General features: G+C 40.3%; 4 protein-coding genes across 5 annotated transcripts in view; 3 read left to right on the plus strand and 1 right to left on the minus strand.

Moving 5' to 3' along the window:
* The window catches only part of nudt2 (nudix (nucleoside diphosphate linked moiety X)-type motif 2), a 22,302-nt gene extending 19,633 nt beyond the window's left edge, over positions 1 to 2,669 (plus strand). For both annotated transcript variants that reach the window (XM_077725655.1, XM_077725656.1), the window contains one exon: positions 49 to 2,669. In XM_077725655.1, the coding sequence (XP_077581781.1) occupies positions 49 to 365 (317 nt within the window). In that variant the 3' untranslated portion in view covers positions 366 to 2,669. The remainder of the gene's footprint in view (positions 1 to 48) is intronic.
* On the minus strand, positions 1,009 to 5,096 carry ube2r2 (ubiquitin-conjugating enzyme E2R 2). The gene is made up of 6 exons (XM_077725653.1): positions 4,463 to 5,096; positions 4,019 to 4,201; positions 3,724 to 3,810; positions 3,543 to 3,640; positions 3,189 to 3,323; positions 1,009 to 3,023 (listed from the first exon to the last, which is right to left on the minus strand). The coding sequence occupies exons 2-6, from the start codon at positions 4,193 to 4,195 to the stop codon at positions 2,738 to 2,740; spliced, it is 783 nt and encodes a 260-aa protein (XP_077581779.1). The 5' UTR covers positions 4,196 to 4,201; positions 4,463 to 5,096; the 3' UTR covers positions 1,009 to 2,737.
* A 650-nt stretch (positions 5,097 to 5,746) lies between these two features.
* ubap1 (ubiquitin associated protein 1) lies at positions 5,747 to 11,185 on the plus strand. Its single transcript, XM_077727016.1, has 7 exons — positions 5,747 to 5,926; positions 6,942 to 6,990; positions 7,077 to 7,201; positions 7,615 to 8,433; positions 8,517 to 8,675; positions 9,201 to 9,302; positions 9,426 to 11,185. Exons 2-7 carry the CDS (start codon positions 6,951 to 6,953, stop codon positions 9,564 to 9,566), a joined length of 1,386 nt encoding a protein of 461 aa, XP_077583142.1. The 5' UTR covers positions 5,747 to 5,926; positions 6,942 to 6,950; the 3' UTR covers positions 9,567 to 11,185.
* Positions 11,186 to 11,645: 460 nt separating this feature from the next.
* On the plus strand, positions 11,646 to 18,177 carry dcaf12 (DDB1 and CUL4 associated factor 12). Its single transcript, XM_077726992.1, has 9 exons — positions 11,646 to 12,069; positions 13,126 to 13,413; positions 13,879 to 14,145; positions 14,329 to 14,389; positions 14,564 to 14,757; positions 14,847 to 14,912; positions 15,214 to 15,376; positions 15,590 to 15,768; positions 15,856 to 18,177. Exons 1-9 carry the CDS (start codon positions 12,010 to 12,012, stop codon positions 16,012 to 16,014), a joined length of 1,437 nt encoding a protein of 478 aa, XP_077583118.1. The 5' UTR covers positions 11,646 to 12,009; the 3' UTR covers positions 16,015 to 18,177.

The raw sequence follows: 18,177 nt of genomic DNA on the forward strand, positions 1-18,177 counted from the left end.
CATTTCCTAAATCATTCCATTTAAACCGACAACCATTTTTCCCACCAGGCCACGTGGATCCAGGTGAGGATGACCTCACTACAGCCCTGAGAGAGACCAAGGAGGAGGCGGGCCTTGGCGCAGATGACCTTGAGGTGATCGAGGGATTCCTAAAGGAGCTGCGTTATGAGGTGAGAGGTCGACCCAAGGAGGTCATTTATTGGCTGGCCGAGCTCCGGGACCCGGGGATGGAGGTGACTTTGTCCACCGAGCACCAGAACTACCGCTGGGTTCCGCTGGAAGACGCCTGCAGTCTAGCCCGGCATGAAGACATGCAAAACACTCTCAGAGCAGCACACAAACATTTGGGAGACAAAGCAGGTTAAATAGCTTCAATGTGAGAATCACAAAGTTAAGTAACTTACCTTAATTATCTTTGATGAAATAAGTTTGGTAAAAATAACAGAGTCCCCCTCCAATGGCAAATTTGCACTTGATTCAAAACACACTATAGTCTCCCACTAAGTGTACTAACATTTAAATAAACAAATAGATAAAAAATATATATACATGTACTATATCTTTTTTTAATTTAAACTTTAGTACTTAGTGGTAGACTATTGTGTGTGTATATATTATTATCTCTTGCACACTCACAAATATGACATCTTGTAGCATGTGATTCACCCGTGGGCCTATTTTCAACCTCAACTGTTTCTTTTCAATGTAAAGATTTATTTTGCAGCTATTATAGATTATGCCAATTGTGTTTTTATGGATTTGTGTGTGAGTTCTGAGAATGAGGCATACTGTCAGAAAATGTGAACATTTCTATAATTAAATTCTTACGCATCTTTTTTTTTTTTACTTATTTTTGATCGCTAATTAATATCTTTAAGACCTGTGAGGCCGACGCGCTAACCACCCGCTCCCCCCGGGCCGCCCCACTATAAACTTTTCATCCATATTTGAAGAATCCAAGCCACAATGTGGTGGATCCACAATAGTCTCAAAGGAGCGAGGTATTACTACTGTATTCTCATATTTTCTTTACTCATTTTAAAAGCTGGTTGTGCAAGTGATTCATATTCAACAGATGCACATGACATACATCAAATTTTTCTCAGCATGGGAGAGGAAAATAAAACATCACATCTAGGGAGAGTACAAGAAAATGTCAGGAAGTTATCATTTCATTTCACAATGTTGGATAATATCAGTTCCAATCATAATCCACAAAGAGCATGACTTCCTTTTTGTCTCAGCGAGTTTCCACAGCACTCCTTTGGTTTCACATTCAAAGTAATGTCTCTTCAAATGGCTGGAAATCTGTGACTCCACTTAACAAAAATGAAACGATTGCACTATACATGAATTCCTTGGCCTAAAACCAACTAATCTTGCCTCTCAACACAATTTAAAATGTTGCTCACCTCAAAAATAAAACACTATGTGCCCAAACTGGGCCAGTTCTACTGAGGCATGACCAAAAAACCCTGACAGTGGTTCATTCAAAACCACCTGAAAATGTAATGGCTGGCACTCATCACGTGACTTTGTCTTCATTCAAACACTGAGCGCCTTTTTACCCCCAAAACATTTTTCTTGATTGACAGGTGATAAACTGGACCGTACCACAGCACAGTACTGGAGCCATATTGTCACAGAATTTGCATCAAAGCATAAAAATGGGTGTAAAACTAACATTTTTTCCCTTACTAGTATCATGTCAGCAGCCACTGGAGGTAAAACATCCTCTGCTTAGATTAGTATTTTGTTTGTTTTTATTTGTGGGGTGTGGGGACCTTTAATCAGAACCAACATCGACACTTGTAAACACTCCTTTGTGGGATGGAAGGCTACAATTTGCCTTCATATGAAAATAAAGGAGTGAGCTGACCATCAGTCTATAGGAGCTTCTTTGCTTTATCCTCTCTCAGAGAAAGTCTATAGAGAACCTGAGTTTAAAGGCAGGCAGAAAGAGGTTGCAAAGAGGTCTTCAGCCTACTCATCCTTTATGAGGGGATCAGTGGTGATAGATGCTGCTGCGCACAAGGCGCCAAAGAGCTTTGTGTCAACACAGTTAAGATGATTGCGTCAAAAAGGCAAGTATACTGCCGTGAAACACTGCCTGGCCATCTTCTGTGATTTGATTATTGACCATCAGTTTGTCCATTTACCATTTTTTTTTTGTTTTTTTAATGCTAATTTCTTGAAAAATCAACAACCACCCTTAGGACACAAAAAACGTGACAAAAAGAGATACATGGGATGGAACAGTGGGGATGGAGAATTCGGAAAGGGCCATTGTTTTCATCATTTATCATATAGTGGTTCACTAAATTGGCAGACAGGCAATACTCGGGGGAGATGAATGTTAGTAATCAGCCTACACCTCAGAAAATGGGAGAGAAGAAAAGGTGAAATATAGCACAAAATCATAAAAATAACTTGGGGAGGTGTTCAATGCTGAATCGTTTCTACATTACATTTGGACCGGGCTAAGTGCAAGCTGTAATTAAGGCAAATGGTGACTTGACAACAAAGTTTTTTTTTTTCCTTTGAGGATTTTTTTCTTAAAGTTGTAGTGAGACTTTACAGGACAAATTGTTTAATAGATGATGAAAAGTTTTTGGCAGTAAATTTTGACCCCACTGTGTACATTCATGCGCACACACACACAAACACACGAAATGACGCATAGGATGAAGGGGGGATGTGGGGGGTGTTTGGCAAGGAGCAGTAACAATCCAGACCATCACGAGTCTTCATTGCCAGAGTCATCCTGGTCGTCGTAACATCTGTTGGACGTCCCTCCATCCTCCGTCGCACCGACAGCTCCGGCTTCGCCTATAGACTCCATCTCGCTCTCTTCGTCGTCCTCTTCGTCCTCCTCCATGTCGTCGTCATAAATGTCATCGTAGAGTAGGTCTGAGCTACTGTCCTGTGAGGGGACCCTTGTTTGGACACAATATTCTGCCAGTGTAGTCGGCACCTTGACCCCATCTCGCTCAGCATCCGCCGCTGTGGACATCACCTGTTTTCTGCAATTAAACGGAAATAAATGTCACTCTTTGGTTAGGCTGTTGAGATTGAAATGAGGGGATTTTCTCGTCTGCAATTTATCCCCACGTGTTGAGGGCACTCCGCGTTTTTGTTTTTGTTTGGTGCGACGCAATATGCTGTGTATCTATACCATGTTACATTACCTGATAATCTTGGCATACTCTTTATCTTTGCCTTTGCTGTCTCTCCATCTGCGATACATGACCGAAGCATCCACATTCGCAGGGGAAAAAGTGTTTGGCTCATTAAGTAGAGAGATGACGCTGAGCAGGATGGTTCTATTAAAAGAAAGAAACATGCAAACATAAATACCCAGAACAAAGTTCGATTGTGGCTTCTAATGCATTCTGGCCACAGGCTGTCCTACTAGCATGAATGGTGCCCAGTGATTTATTTTGAAACTGCTCTTATTTTGACTATTTATTAAATTGTTTTGTAACCCTCAGCCCACATCAAGGACATAAAAAGGCTACCCCGGAATAAGAGAATATCTCTACCTAACATTCTGGGTTGGATTCCATCTTTCTGAGGGCAGTTCCCCGCTTTGTGGATCATCAACTGGAGGGTGCAGGATGGAAATACACACATCTCCATTCTGAGAGGGAAAAAATGTCACATTACAATAAAAGTAAGAGACATGCCTGTAGTCATATGAATACCATAAGACAAAAAAAATACCTCATAGATGTTAGGGTGCCACATTTTCGTAATGAAATGGAAAGTTGGTGGCAAATAGGGGTAGTCCACTGGGAACTTGATGTGAGCCTGGGAGACAAAACACATTCAAGTCCTCTTCTGTACAAGTGCTGTAATTATAGGCTGATACTGTATACGTCAAAATTTGAATGTATTAATTAATTTGAATGTGCAACTCCCCTTACAAAGTAGTTTAGATTCAAAGACCAAATCTCAGAAGTCTTGGACAGAGATTTTAACAGCTATCGCATATGAGACTAAACAAATGCCTCCTTACCTTAAAGTAGCCTCCCTCATATAGGGTGTTTGGGGGCCCAAAAATGGCTACTTCCCAGTTGTAGAGATCCGACTCCTGAACCAGAGTGATGCGGAAGCCTTCCACGGGCTGCTCTTGTAAGGACTTCAATTCCATCATCAGGGCCTTCTGAGAACTTGGGGTTGCCTGATGGGCCATGCTGATCTGGCCAAAGAGGAAAGCATAAAAATGACAGAAACATTACATAATGGTATGGCCATCTGACACACGCCTATTTATCCTCTGGCTTCTTTTGCGACCACCAATTGGATCATTATTTTAATACCTTTTAGGATCCTTATTTATTTGGTAGAGTGTCCTGTGATTTTAATTGCCTTGCAAATTAATACTATCACCGAACAATGAATATGGAATTTGGTTTTGTTCCCCAGCGCAAAAGACATGGAGAAAAATATAAGTGTTTACCTGTCTTGTTGCAATGCAATATGTGTAATCGTTTGGTTAGAGCAGAAAATTGGCGAACAAAGTCATTGGTGGTGCTTGATCAAAGTCAAAAGCACTGTGGATGTTCTTCTACTGCTTTATGGAGAATCCTCGTGAGGTGCTGGCGAAATTCTTTTGTGTTGCCAATGTTGACAGTCTACATGGAGTTCGTTTCAATGGAAGTCAGCGTCTCCCGTGGCTCATTCTTGGGCTCCTAAAAGCAAAGTCACCCTCCGTGACATTTCCCAACGCCGCTGGTTCGGTTCCGAGAGACGCTCAGCTGATCCCAGTTTGTTTGTGTGCGTCTCTCTGCTCTCTGGCAGTCTCAACTTCTCCCCACGTCAGCTAAACCAGTTAGCGAGCAACTTCGGTCAAATGGGGCAGGTTTTTTTTTGGTTTGTTTTTGTTTTTTTATTGCTGCTTTCTTGCGTTCCTTTTCGACTGCTGTGAGGTAAAAAAGGCTGTCCAATGTAGATCTAGGCCGTAGATTTGACGTCAGGTGAGAGGGTTAAGATGAAGATCAACTGGGGTTTTTGGTCGATTTTTATTTTCCTCTCAACGATGCTTCCGGTTACCATTGCGCGTGTCTGCGGTGCGTCATCGACGATCTGAACGTGATTTGCGTGCGCGTACTTGACTGTTATTAGCGTGAAGTTGCCCCCATACTGGAAATAATAATAATAATAATAATAAAAAAAATGGTTCATTCGTTTGTGCAATTATTTTTTTAAAGACATTAGAGATTCTTTTAAAAGGCCATTCAGAGTTCGCCATGATGTTCGATTCACTCCAAAATTGTCGCAAACGTTTGTGGCGCAAAAAGTTATGTTTGTGCTGGATGAGTTTTTTGAGATTATTGTGTATTATTTTGGGGGGTGATGACGTCAGCGAGACATTGCTCTTGTCTAGTGTAAATTAAAAATTGCGTATTTTTTGTGTTGCGTCTCTACTGGTTTGTGCCGCAGAAAATTATATCTATAATAATTGGTTATACTTCATAGCATTTTTTGGTTACTTTTATTATCTTTTTGTGACAAAACCCGATTCATTTCATTTTTGTATGATACATTGCTCGAAACAGGCAAAAATGTAAAACAAATAAAAAGACGAAGAAAATAGAACACGCTTTAATTCGTGATGATCTTTGGAATAGTTTAATTAGTTAAAATTCTGTTTCACAAAACCGAGAAGAAAGGGAAGAGTACGAAAAAGGACGAAGAAGAAAGCAACAAAAAGACGGAAGAAGACATTCCCGACGTCATTCAATCAAGTGACGTCAAACAGGAACCAGTGGAAGGGAGCCTGATAAATCAAGATGGCGTCCCTCGGCAGAAAAGGAAAGCATTTTCATTATGTATAAAAGATTTTTGATCGTAATTACAATTGAAGCAGCGTACAAATAAAACATCAAGCTACATTTGTAAGAGCGAGACGGACCAGATACAGGTGAGGACCATATTGATGATTGATCTGTTTCGTTTCGGGGCGGTGGCAACAGTAGAAGTCAGGCCACTTGCCAACCGAATCGTTTGACAGACTATTCCCCAAAACGTAAGCCATGAAAGTATTCTTTGTCTGACTTTTTATAAATTCCCTTCTTCCCCATCAGAAGTCGATTTAAAGGCATATCGACTGTTGATCTAACTTATTTCAACGTTGATTGGCGACTGTTCGTCAGCATAGCTGGTTGCTAATCAATAACTTAAGTATCATCTAATGTTGTTCTGGTGTTTTTGAATCAAGTTTGATTCTTCGTTATCTAAAGCTTGACATTAGTTTGATTCACCAGAAACTGATTCCGAAAACCGCGTACTGGTTTGTTCTGGGGATTGTTGCGACAATTTAAACGTTTTTTTTAGACCTTGAACTCTCACAGTAGGAATGTTGTTACAACCATGGGAACAGTTTATCTTCTACGCGTAATATATTTACATTGATGACATTTTATACATTGTGTTTTTGATTGAAGTATTTGAGATCTAGTATTTCTGTGTACTCTGACAATCAGTTTTAGCTTCACGTGGCTAAACAAAAACATCTATTGTTCGTCTATTTTTTGTGCCGCATGACTAAACAATCATGATGTGCACTTAGATTCAAAGCATTGGAAATTTGCACACTCAATTGAGAGGCCAAGTAGACACACTTTTTCTGGGTTTCAAAATTATAGACTAAAGGACTAAATCAGAAATGTATTACAGTGATACCTGTTGTTAAAAAGCTCAAATACAGTTGCAGAAAATATATTTTACTGCAGTCCTGACTAAATTGCCACATTTCATAAGATTACAGTTATCTGTTCAATTTCTTGGTCAGATAGATAAATGTTTAGTCAGCTGACCACCAATGTACACATTGATGTTACTCGATCCCCACATCAAAACACTGAAATGCCAATGCTACTACACAATTTATTGATGAAAAAAGTCTGTAACATGGGTGTCTTGTTTTTACCCCGCAGAGTATCTAAATGGCTACAAGGAAGTCCGTATCAGATGCTTACAACAATGGCAAGGATGTTTAAATATTTACATTTTAAGACTACACAAAATTTTAACGTCAACCAGCTTATGCATGTTTTTTTCTTTTCATTTAGGACCCATCAGCTACATTGATGATGTTCCTTTCAAGATCAATGAAAAGTTTCACTGTCCTCCCAATGTGGGGATACCTGTTGGCTTTTGCATGCCAGACTGCAGTTCTTTGTTGGCAAGCACACAGGTAAATCATTTGAGCGACTTTCCCTGTACCTTCACACCAAATTGGTAAGGTTAACAGGTTAATGGGGCTTGCTATCAGCAAATAATAATTCTGCTGCATCACTAGTGTGTTTCTCTTATCGTCGGACAAAATGGAGACAACACTGTATATCCGATTTGAATGCGTTTCTGAACAAACAATTGCAAATGTATGGCTCTAGGATTTTTGAATTCTGGCCCCAGTTTTTAAAAAAAAATATAATAATAATGGGAAAAAGCCAGGCCCCCCTGCTTGTTTTTTTTTTTTGTAAAAAATATCATGGTACTCAGATTTAGACTAGTATTTATTTGGAGTGAAATAGAAAGCAAATATAGTATTCTGAGTCCTATTTACGATTTAATTTCTGATCTTCCATCCAATCTCTCTTTGATCAGTATGACTTTTCCCTGGAGAAGAGAGTTGTTCGGTGGGGAGTGGAGCTGGATGAGGCGAGAGCAGCACAGGCACGCGCAGAAGAGGCCGCAGCAAAGCAGCAGGAGGAAAATCGAGAAGGCTCTGCTCAGCCTGAGGATAGCGGTGGAGGGAACAAGTCTCAATCCGCCGTTGGAGATCACGACCCTCCTCCCCCTCTGCCTCCAGCAATGAACCCCGTAATGGCAGGACTAAGCCATGATGCTATTCTCACTCCTCTGCCTGCCCCAAGTTTTGGTTTGAGGAAAATCCAACCGAGCACTCCTCAACCACACAGCCTCAATCTTGCTGACTTTGAGCGAGAAGAGGACCCCTTCGACAAACTGGAGCTCAAAACGTTGGACGATAAAGAAGAGCTTCGAAACATTCTCCAGAGCCAGCCTCAGCCTACTACTTCGGGATCCCCTCCGGATGGTTCCCAACAAGCGCCAGCTTCACGTGGAAATAGCCCGTCTCCTCCTACCAACACCGGCCCTATAGCGAAACCAGTCTTTGTTCATAAACCCAATGGCTTGGTTTCCTTAGTGGATTTGGACAGAGTTGGGCACCAAGGGAGACCTGCTTTTGAAGCGGAGGATCGGCCGTGCAATATCCGCTCTCTGACTTTTCCCAAACTTTCTGATTCTGGGGATCCTGAGCCGGTAAAATCCAGCCCACGCCTCGCACCTGTGCCTACTCTACGACAGAACCTTCCTAATGGCGGTTCACCAACTATACACAAGTCCCAAGTTATTGTTGCACCAGCGCACCACACCTACAGTAAGAGTGGTGGACCAAAACAGGTTAGCTAGAGTGGTGGGCTGCCCTTTATTGTGTATTTCTATTTCAGAACTCATTGATATTTTTTTTCATATTCTTTCCCTAGGCGAACTCTGGGTCAGGTTCTGCCAGCTTGCCATGTGGGGGAGCCTTGCTAAGCATGACCCCCAGTGAGCGCCAATGTGTGGAAACCCTTGTGGGCATGGGTTATTCTTATGAAGGTGTACTCCGGGCTATGCAGAGACAAGGGCAGAATGTTGAGCAGGTGTGGCCCCTTTCCTGTCTATCAGCACTCATTCAATTATGTCTATAATGACTGTCTCCCTGTGCATTTACATACTCAAAACTAAAATTTCCCAACTGAAATGAGTAAATAACAGGGATTGACCAAAGATTTGGAAGAAAGATCGTGTAGCCTGTCCTCAAACTTTATCATTTTCTTTTGTTTTGAAATCAAAATTTTAAAGGCTGTTTGACTAGACATCCCTGGACCTAAAAGTATTGAGTCAATAGTATTTCGCCTTTGTTAGTGGATATTAGTTGTCATTCATCTTATAAACAATTTCAGTTAAAGATAAAATGTTTAATGTGTTAATAGTAGTATGAACAGTTTGTTCTATGTGTATTGGAATTCTTGTTAGTGCAATATGTATACCCTCTGCCCGAGTAAGTTTAGCACCCATTGTAGGTTACATTCAGTTTGACCCAAAAAACACGTCTTTCTAGCTCGCTGCATATGTGTCGCCTAAAATATATCAATTATGAATAAACATGTCTGTGCTTGTCCAAGGTACTGGATTATCTCTTTGTCCATGGACGTCTTTGTGAGCGGGGCTTCGATGCTAGCGCAGTGGAGGAATGTTTAGAGATGTACCAGTGCTCAGAAGAAAAGGTAAGTAATACTCTTTAGAAAATAGAGAGTTATCTTCCTATATTTCCAGGTTATTTGTTGGGAGCAAGAGAGGCTAAAAAGCCACTACTTGTGACATGGTAAATTATTTTTCTCTCTTCTTAGGCCTTGCAATTTCTTGAGCTGATGTCGAGATTTGGAGAAATGGGATTTGAGCGGGAGACCATTAAAGAGGTGCTCCTGGTCCACAACAATGATCAGGACAAGGCGTTAGAGGACCTAATGGCTCGGGCTGCGGCTAGTTGAGCTAAGCCAGTGAAGGAACTACTGCGGGGCTCGTTTCCTGGTATCACCTCACAGCCCTTTTTTTTCTGCCCACCCAATCACACCATGCTCTGCAACATGTGCTTGCCTTGGCTGTGGAAGAGAAAACTGGGAAAATAGTTCTGTTTCTATTTCATCTCTCCTGACTGCCACAAGCCCTGTGCTAAATTGTGTTGTGTCTCGAGCACTTTGTGCCAAGAGTAACAATACTTGAGCAGTGTCTCTTTCTAATAAAGACTGAGGTTAGGTTCCAGAAACTGGTACACTTAGGGTATTCCAGAATGGAGAGGAGGGGCACGAGAAATTTGGGATGTTGGCGTCGATGCCATCTATATTTGCTTCCGCTTGGAAGTGTTTTGAGATGACTTTAGGTCAGAGCTGGAAGGAGGTTCAACTCTTGAAACTGCCATCTTTCTCCGCTTAGTGCAGATCTTAAAAGTGGTGCAACGGGAAAAGGGTTGTTCTTAAAATTAAACCAATAAGCATCACAAGTGAATATGGACGTCAAGCTCACAGTGACCAGATAAAGAAAACTGGAGAAGTGTGCACTCTTCTAAGGCTCACTGTACCTTCTCCTTCCTTCATTTGCGTTTGTTTTCTGTTTTCAGCACTTTTTCACGTCACTTTCAATAGATTTCACATCAACTGATTTAAGATTTACGCATTTGTAATTGCGCCAATCAAAATAAGCGATACCATTGCTCCGTTTTTCCTGCGCTGGAGCAACTGGGCAATTAAAAAAAATCGAGGGGAATGCCTTTTGATTAAAAAGTAATACATCTACATACCACTTGCATTTACATGTCTTACTGCACACATTTGATTTATACTTTTCAAGTTATTTAATACAGTACACTGATAATTTGATTTGAATATAGTTTGATTTGATGTACAGTATGATAACTAAGGTGATACTTATAACTTTTGTTTGATTGCATACTGGAAAGGTGTGGATGTGTGAGAAGAGTTTTATTTTCCAGTCAGATCACAGTGCAATAGAGGAATTTAATTTAACTGTTAACTGGCACTTTGAGCCGCTTTAGTTCTTGGAGGATTTGGAACACTTTTCAAATCTTGCTGGGACGCAATATGTTTTGACATCAGTAATTTGTCATGTTACCGAATCTAATGTAAGCATATTTTGAATCTTAATGAGATTTTTTTTTGCCAAACAATGTTATCTGATAATACACAAGAAAATGGGTCCCCTAAGCATTCATGTTAAAGGGGGAAACAGTTTTTGCTAATGTTCAACATATTCCATCAAGTCAGTAAAGATTCTTACCAGAAGACCAAATAAAAATATTGTTTTCTTTCCCTTAAAGACTTTTTATTTTTAATGTTTAAAGTAAATCTTAATGCATTTTTTATTTGACCCAAGTGGGAAAGGAAGCCAAACCAAAAATGCCAAGTTCTAGCCATTAACACTTAAATCAGTCTTTAGAAATTTAAGTACCTACCATCACCCCATTCCATGCAACTTATTTTTTTTAGTTCATATTTCAATTATTAACATTACACTTATCTTCAATTCTGTTTAGTGTCTGCCTCTTGAGTGAATTGGAAGGTCCCAACGATTAAATACACAAATCATTTCAGTAGCTTTGAGTTGTGTTGGTATTTATTTCTATGTGCTTGCATGTTTTTTCTCGGGGCTTCCACAGAAAATATAAAGTCTTCGTTTCTAAATTAATTCGACAATTAGATGACGACCTCCCCTTAGACTGGAATTGTGGATGGGAAGCCTCCTACTATTCATGAAACAATTATGTTTGGAAATATAGAATTGTACAAGCCCTTATATGACCTAACTTCGACAGCTGATGAATCAATTAGACAACTTTTAAAATCTTCCCTGGTAAGTAAAAACCACCATTTGTTTCAGAAATGACCTGTCATTCTGCTTAAAATTGTATGTTTAGTTTTTGTTTAAATAGCCCATTTAAAAAAATATACCGTGGCACATGACATATTGATGTATTTTCCCACTTTCAAAATTGTAATCATACATAACTGAAGGGCAGACCCCTGAATAAGGGCCCCACGATCGTCGTGAACGCGCGCGTACAACGGGCGCGTGCACGCATGACCTTGTTTTTGTTGATGTTTAATGAGTGCGGCTGCGCGGTTACCGTTGATCTCATCGTTGCTGACGCGACTATTCAAGGGTTGAACAACCAACTAAGCTAGCCATACAACACTTGGGATTTTTTAAGTTTAAACTTGTCGCTAACTAGCAAGTTAGAATTGGTCAATTCCCCTAAACAGCGACAAGCCATCGGATCCCGTATGTAATCGTTCTCGCTTGTCATCGGACGCCGCCAGCAAAGGCCGAAGAACAACATCGCTTAACGACATTATATGATCCAACGTCCAGAGTCAGTTTTACCCTCCATGTGGGTGAGGGAATTGTGTGTGTCAGACTATGGCGAGAAAAACAGTTAGCAGGAAAAGAAAGGCAGGGGAGCCCAAGGATCAACAACAGGTAGGCGGAAACCGGTCAATTTTACTGGCTAAGCTAAGCATGCTAGCTAGCTACGTGCTAAATTGGATCGAGTTATTTAATCTGGACTAAGGGGGAAAACCAATGTGACACTGGAACGATCGCTGTCGCTATACCTTTTAACACTCAATATCAAATAGCTATCGACATTTATATCTGCAAATGTTGTCTACATTACATGGCGTGCTAACGTTAGCCAGTTATGGGGCCACCTGGTCAGATCAGAAAGGTTTATTCTGCAGGTATTTACACTGGCAGTGTCACCTTTGCAAAATAAATCAGAATCAGTTAAGTGCTAAGTCAATTAGTAACTGTCAGTTAGTGAATGATAACGCTATCCGAGGTTAACATTGCATTTTCTCAACCATCAGTTCTGTCTACCGAACTAAATTAAAGATCTATCAGGTCAATGCGTTGTGTATCGTTAGAATCATGATCATCACACATTAATATACTGCTTGCTAACTGTGCGCTCGCTGCTATGTATATTTTCCAACATATACTATTGTTTGTGTGGTATCCAATATGATCTCAGTTTTCCACATAAATCAGGTTTTTGAGCAACTGACCCTTATTTTCCTCCTACATTAAAAATCACTGTCTTCGCGTGCTTGTTAAATCAGCAAAAATTGACATGCGATGAAATATGAAAGAAAGAGGCAGGCAATGGTGTTTTTTCATCTTAAACTTTCACCTTCTTACAAAAGAAATGCATTGTGCATCTTGTAACAACAAAGTAAGTAAACCGTGGCAAAAATACTTCACATGATTTAGGAAAACTGAAATCAGTTGTGGATTCCACACCCAGAAATTAGATAACAGTTGTGAAAACAAACACACCAATTTTTTTTGACAAAGTTGTTACCCAGTCTGACCAGATCTTGATGCACTTAGCACTGAAAGGGAAATTGTTTCCTATACCTATATATGCACATGCTTTATATGGGCAAAGACAATACTTATGCAAGCTTCACAGTCTGTTTTTTCCCCCCATCTTGACCATTGTTGTCTTTGCCTCTGTAACTTTCCTTCCATTAGCTGGGCTGGTGTCAGGCAGCATACAAGCGGAGCCGCGTCTCTTATTCTTCACGTCATGTACAGTGGTGGCGCAGTCGCCACTCGGTCGTCTGCGCCCTCCGGGGCCGAGAGTTCAGACCTCAGCAGCAGCACGAGTTGCAGCTCCAGCGGAGCCTCCGTGGCTTTGCCGCTGGCAGGCTCCCTGGCATTCTGAAGGAGAGGGAGTTCTCTCTTGGACGTCTTAACAAAGTGTTTGCCTCACAGTGGCTCAACCAGCAGCAGGTTGTATGTGGGACCAAATGCAACACGGTGAGATCTTTTCCTTGAAATCTACTGTATACCAATTACTGCAAATTACAGTTTTCATAATAGTCAACTAACCATGATTTTTTTCCCTAGAGTATGATTCTTTTAATAGTTGTTTGGTTATTGATCAATGTAATATATGTGAACAATAAATCTGTAATCATAGCATAGGAGTGGCATTGTATATATTAATAACTCCTTGAATTGTTAATTTGGTCTCTGGCAGATGATATGGGAGCCTAAAAGTATGCAGTATCTTTGGAGTCCCAATTTTGTTGTGCACAGTTTTTACACTGACAATAAAGCCATTAAATATACTTTAATAGTCCCCCTTACGCTTGTTTGATTTTACTGTGAAGAGAAAATGGCTATTCTCTGAGTTTGATGTTGTTTATGGGCTGTATGTGTGTAATTACTAATTGTTGTGTAATTAAATTTGTTGTGCTGTTTATATGTTCTTCATTTCAGCTTTTTGTAACCAATGTGATGACGGGGCAGATCACTCGGATTCCCATGCTCAAGGACAGGGAGTGTCACGGTGGAGGCTCCGTGGTAGGGGTTGTGCAGAATTACAACACAACCTCAAGCTCTCATTCCCGACTGGACCAACAAGGCTGTGGGATCCATGCTATTGAAATCAACAGCTCAAGAACTCTCCTGGCTACTGGAGGAGACAACCCCAACAGTCTGGCCATTTACAAGCTTCCTACACTGGACCCCGTTTGTGTTGGCGATGTGAGTGGTCAAGTCTCAATTGTCCACACTTTTCATCTGTGCAATCCTGCCACATAGTCCATCTAGTCTGGTCTGACTAGACCTCATTTCCCAAATTAAATGCATGCACATCTTCTCTAACGTATTGACAAAAGTGGCACGTGACTAGCTTTGTTGTTTTAATGGTAGTCATGTATTTGTTAGGATGGCCACAATGACTGGATCTTCTCAATAGCATGGATCAGTGACAGGATGGCAGTGTCTGGTGAGTTCTCTGTATGAATGAGCGGTGTTGGGGGTTTCACACCAGCTGAACTGCATTGTCAGATTTGCTGCTGCCACAAAGGCCTGTGATTGATTTTTCATGGGTACCAAGTTTAAATCGGTTGCTTACTTTACTGGTGTACTTGACATGCCTTCCTAATTTTCCAATTTTCAGGTTCACGAGATGGCTCCATGGGTCTTTGGGAGGTAACAGAGGAAGTGCTGAATCAAGCACAGCACAGTCAAAATGAGACAGCCATGCCCTCCTATGCCCACATCTCCCATCGAGCCCTCAAAGACATCCCAAAGGAGAATACCCATCCATACAACTGTAAAGTTCGAGCTTTGGCCTTTAACAACAACCATAAAGTGAGTGCTATGTTCAAACACCCTTTGGGATGATTAGAGGATATTTATAATTCAAACAAGTGTCCCAAGTGAGTTTATTTTTCCTTCAGGAGCTTGGTGCTGTATCTTTAGATGGCTACTTCCATCTTTGGAAAGCTGAGCACACCTTGTGCAAGGCAAGTGACATATTTCAGACAACAAGTCGCACCTTTTTCATAGTTTGCCTAGACCTGCGACTTATACTCAAGAGCAACTTATGTTTTTTATTTTTTTCACTGTGACAGCCAACAGCCTGATGTTGTTTTTATGTTGTATTTATAAAAATAAAAATATTGTTACATTGAGAGGTACTCATGTTTATGTTTTAGGCTTTAACTTTGTTTTCAATATCATTTATTAAGGTACTTTATGCACAGGTAGTAATGGAGTAAGAATTTTGGCATGTTGACAATAGCAGGCTCATTTGCTTCTCTGCAGCTTTTGTCTACAAAGCTGCCTCATTGCAAGGAAAACGTGTGTTTGGCATATGGGCAGGACTGGTCAGTATATGCTGCCGGATCGCAGGCCCACGTGTCGTTTCTGGACCCTCGTCAGCCAATACACAGCATAAAATCGGTTAATTCCAGAGAAAGGGGAAGCGGTGAGTTATCTATTATTTTCAATAGAGTCTGTGTTTCTTGAAATAATTGGAATGTATAAATCAATTAAGTTTTATGTACATTTAATTACATTTTATTAATAGGTTCGTACTTACCTCTTTGTGAGCAGGGCCTCCTCAATTATTATTACAAATAATGAAGAATAATAAGCTTTGAGGAACGTTTTGCTGAACCGAGGCCCATTATCTCTACAGGAATTCGGTCGGTCAGTTTTTATGAGCACATCGTGACTGTGGGCACCGGCCAAGGGTCACTCCTCTTCTACGACATCCGCGCTCAGAGATTTCTCGAGAACCCTTTGATAACAACCGGAGGGTACCGGAAGTGCTCAGGAGAGGGCATTCTTAAGCTCACAACAGGGAAAGGCTGGCTGGTATGCAATATTGGGAACATTAGAATTGGCAAGCGATCGGTATGAAGCAGAATTAATTTCATCCATGGATTCTTGTTTCTTTTTCAGAATCATGACGAGACATGGAGGAGTTATTTCTCGGACCTTCACTCTTTTCCAAACGCCGTATACACGCACTGCTATGATGACTCCGGCACCAAACTGTTTGTCGCCGGTGGACCTCTCTGTTCTGGCCTTCACGGGAACTACGCAGGATTGTGGAGCTAGCCTTGCTTGACTTTGTGTTATATCCAAACTTTCCCTCCATTTCTCCCCTTAGTTACGCTTACATGCAGCCAAAAGCCCTTTCATCGTCTTTTTTTTTTTTTTTTTGGCAGTAACACGGTTATGCTGGGCCATGTAAATCTCCTTTTAAAAATGTGTATATGCATCTATTGCAGTTTTAAAAAGGGGTGCTGCATGCAAAGGTCACTTTTTTGATCTTTTAATCATCCTTGATGGCCATTCCCTCATTTAAAAACATCATCAGTGGGGTTTTCTAATACATTTCCCAATTTTTGAGAAGTATTTTTCCCTAGAATCCTTTTCTGCTCTAACATGTGTCACGCTGCTTCCTTGCCCTTCAGGATAAATTGCAGGTAATGCTACAGTTTAGCCAACATTTAGCACTTGCGCAGACTACAAGTCGTAGGAACACACGGCAGCTTTTTTAAAGGAATAATTTTCCAAAACGTCTAAGAGGAAATGTAATTTTGAATGCTTAGGTAGGGTCTTCTCTTACTACACTTTCCCTCAAATGGCCAAACTTTAGAAAAATAAGATTTTTTTTTCTTCTTCTTAGGGAAAGCTTGCATAACTGTGTTACTGCCAAAACCCTCAAATTAAAATGGTTGTTTGCTGAATGTAGATTCAGGAGCATGTCTTGGCCGCCACCATATCACAGTTTTGATTTTTGTTGTACATCAGGAGTGTCCAAACTGGTCCTAAAAGGCTGCTGTGATATCAGGGTTTACAACCAAATTTCAATATCTTTAAAATGTACATATTTCTTTAAACCATTCATTTTACAAGAACTGCCACTGATGCCCGTCAAGAATATTTTCAAGCCATAACCAATTGTTACATCATCAATGACAAATTTCTCTCTTAGGTTTGGGCTATAATGGTATGTTAAATTCAATGTTTTTATGAAGACGAAGCATTTCATGCTTTCTGACCAGAAACAGTGACAATTCAATGATGAAGGGATTGAAGAAATTACAACCCCGCCTTTGTGCAGCTTGACTTTTGATAGCTGCAATGCATTTAGTTTTTTGTCAAAACAATCACACACATGCACACAAAAGATCTCCAGCTCAGTAAAAGGAAGACAACCTATCCCAATCAAAATAATAGTTTAGGTAAATATTTGTGGTCAAATGTATACAGCAAAAATGTGTAGACTGCTAAATCTACACTGTTTTGATGTGTAACCATTTTCCAATTTTATTTTGAGTGGTAAACACATGCCGATATTAGTTTCATATTTATTTATTTCCCCCTTATAGTACCTCCCACATTTGAATGGCTTGGCACAGCCTTTGATTAATGAAGGTGTACTGTTCCCCCGGCCGGCCCCCTGAACCTTGAGTGGCTCTGCTGTTTGATCGACCATGACGCATTCTTGCAGTTTTGCACACATCTTTGTGTTCATATACTTACAATACTTTCTTACATATGTTAAGTCTGCCGTCACAACAGGATTTTCATCAATTTTTGGTTTGATTGTATGTGTGGTTTCTTGTCAAATTGTGCTTTTTATTGATTTGGTTGGCTTGCCTCTTATGCTGAGACCTGCTGGTGACTGGGGAAGAAAATTGCTAGCTACAAACCTTTCAACCACCCAAATAGAAGAGATTTAAGATGAATTGTTTGCGCTATTCTAAGTCTTGGTACTACATGCATGTGTCACAGTTGTAAAATGTATTGTTTGTATCAAGGAGTTATCTTGCTCATGTCTTTTGGTAGACTTATGTCCAATAAGTCTTTTTTTCCCCTCCTTGGTCAAGTCTTTCTGTGAAAGACTGCCATAGGCCATAAGTTATCGCTTTTCTGTTTTAGGTTCTTTTTTACATGGAACATTTTCTGATGACTGATTCGAAAGAAAAACCCCAACAACACCGATAACTTCAATAACCCACACTGTGTATTTTATATAAATGTGTACCGGTGTATATAGATATATATGTATGAAATACATAATGACATTTGCATACATTTTATGTATATTTCTGAAGATGTGCGTGGTTTGATGTGTCTACTAATTGCTGCCGTTTTTTTTTTATATACATATGAATGTTTTTACCAAGATGCAATTTGGGGGTGTACGATAAAAGGAAAACAAATTATTGAAACATCAAAAAAGAAAATAAATTCAAAATGTAAATTGGA

Source organism: Stigmatopora nigra, chromosome 10 (genome assembly GCF_051989575.1).
Source record: "Stigmatopora nigra isolate UIUO_SnigA chromosome 10, RoL_Snig_1.1, whole genome shotgun sequence".
Taxonomy (NCBI): domain Eukaryota; kingdom Metazoa; phylum Chordata; class Actinopteri; order Syngnathiformes; family Syngnathidae; genus Stigmatopora; species Stigmatopora nigra.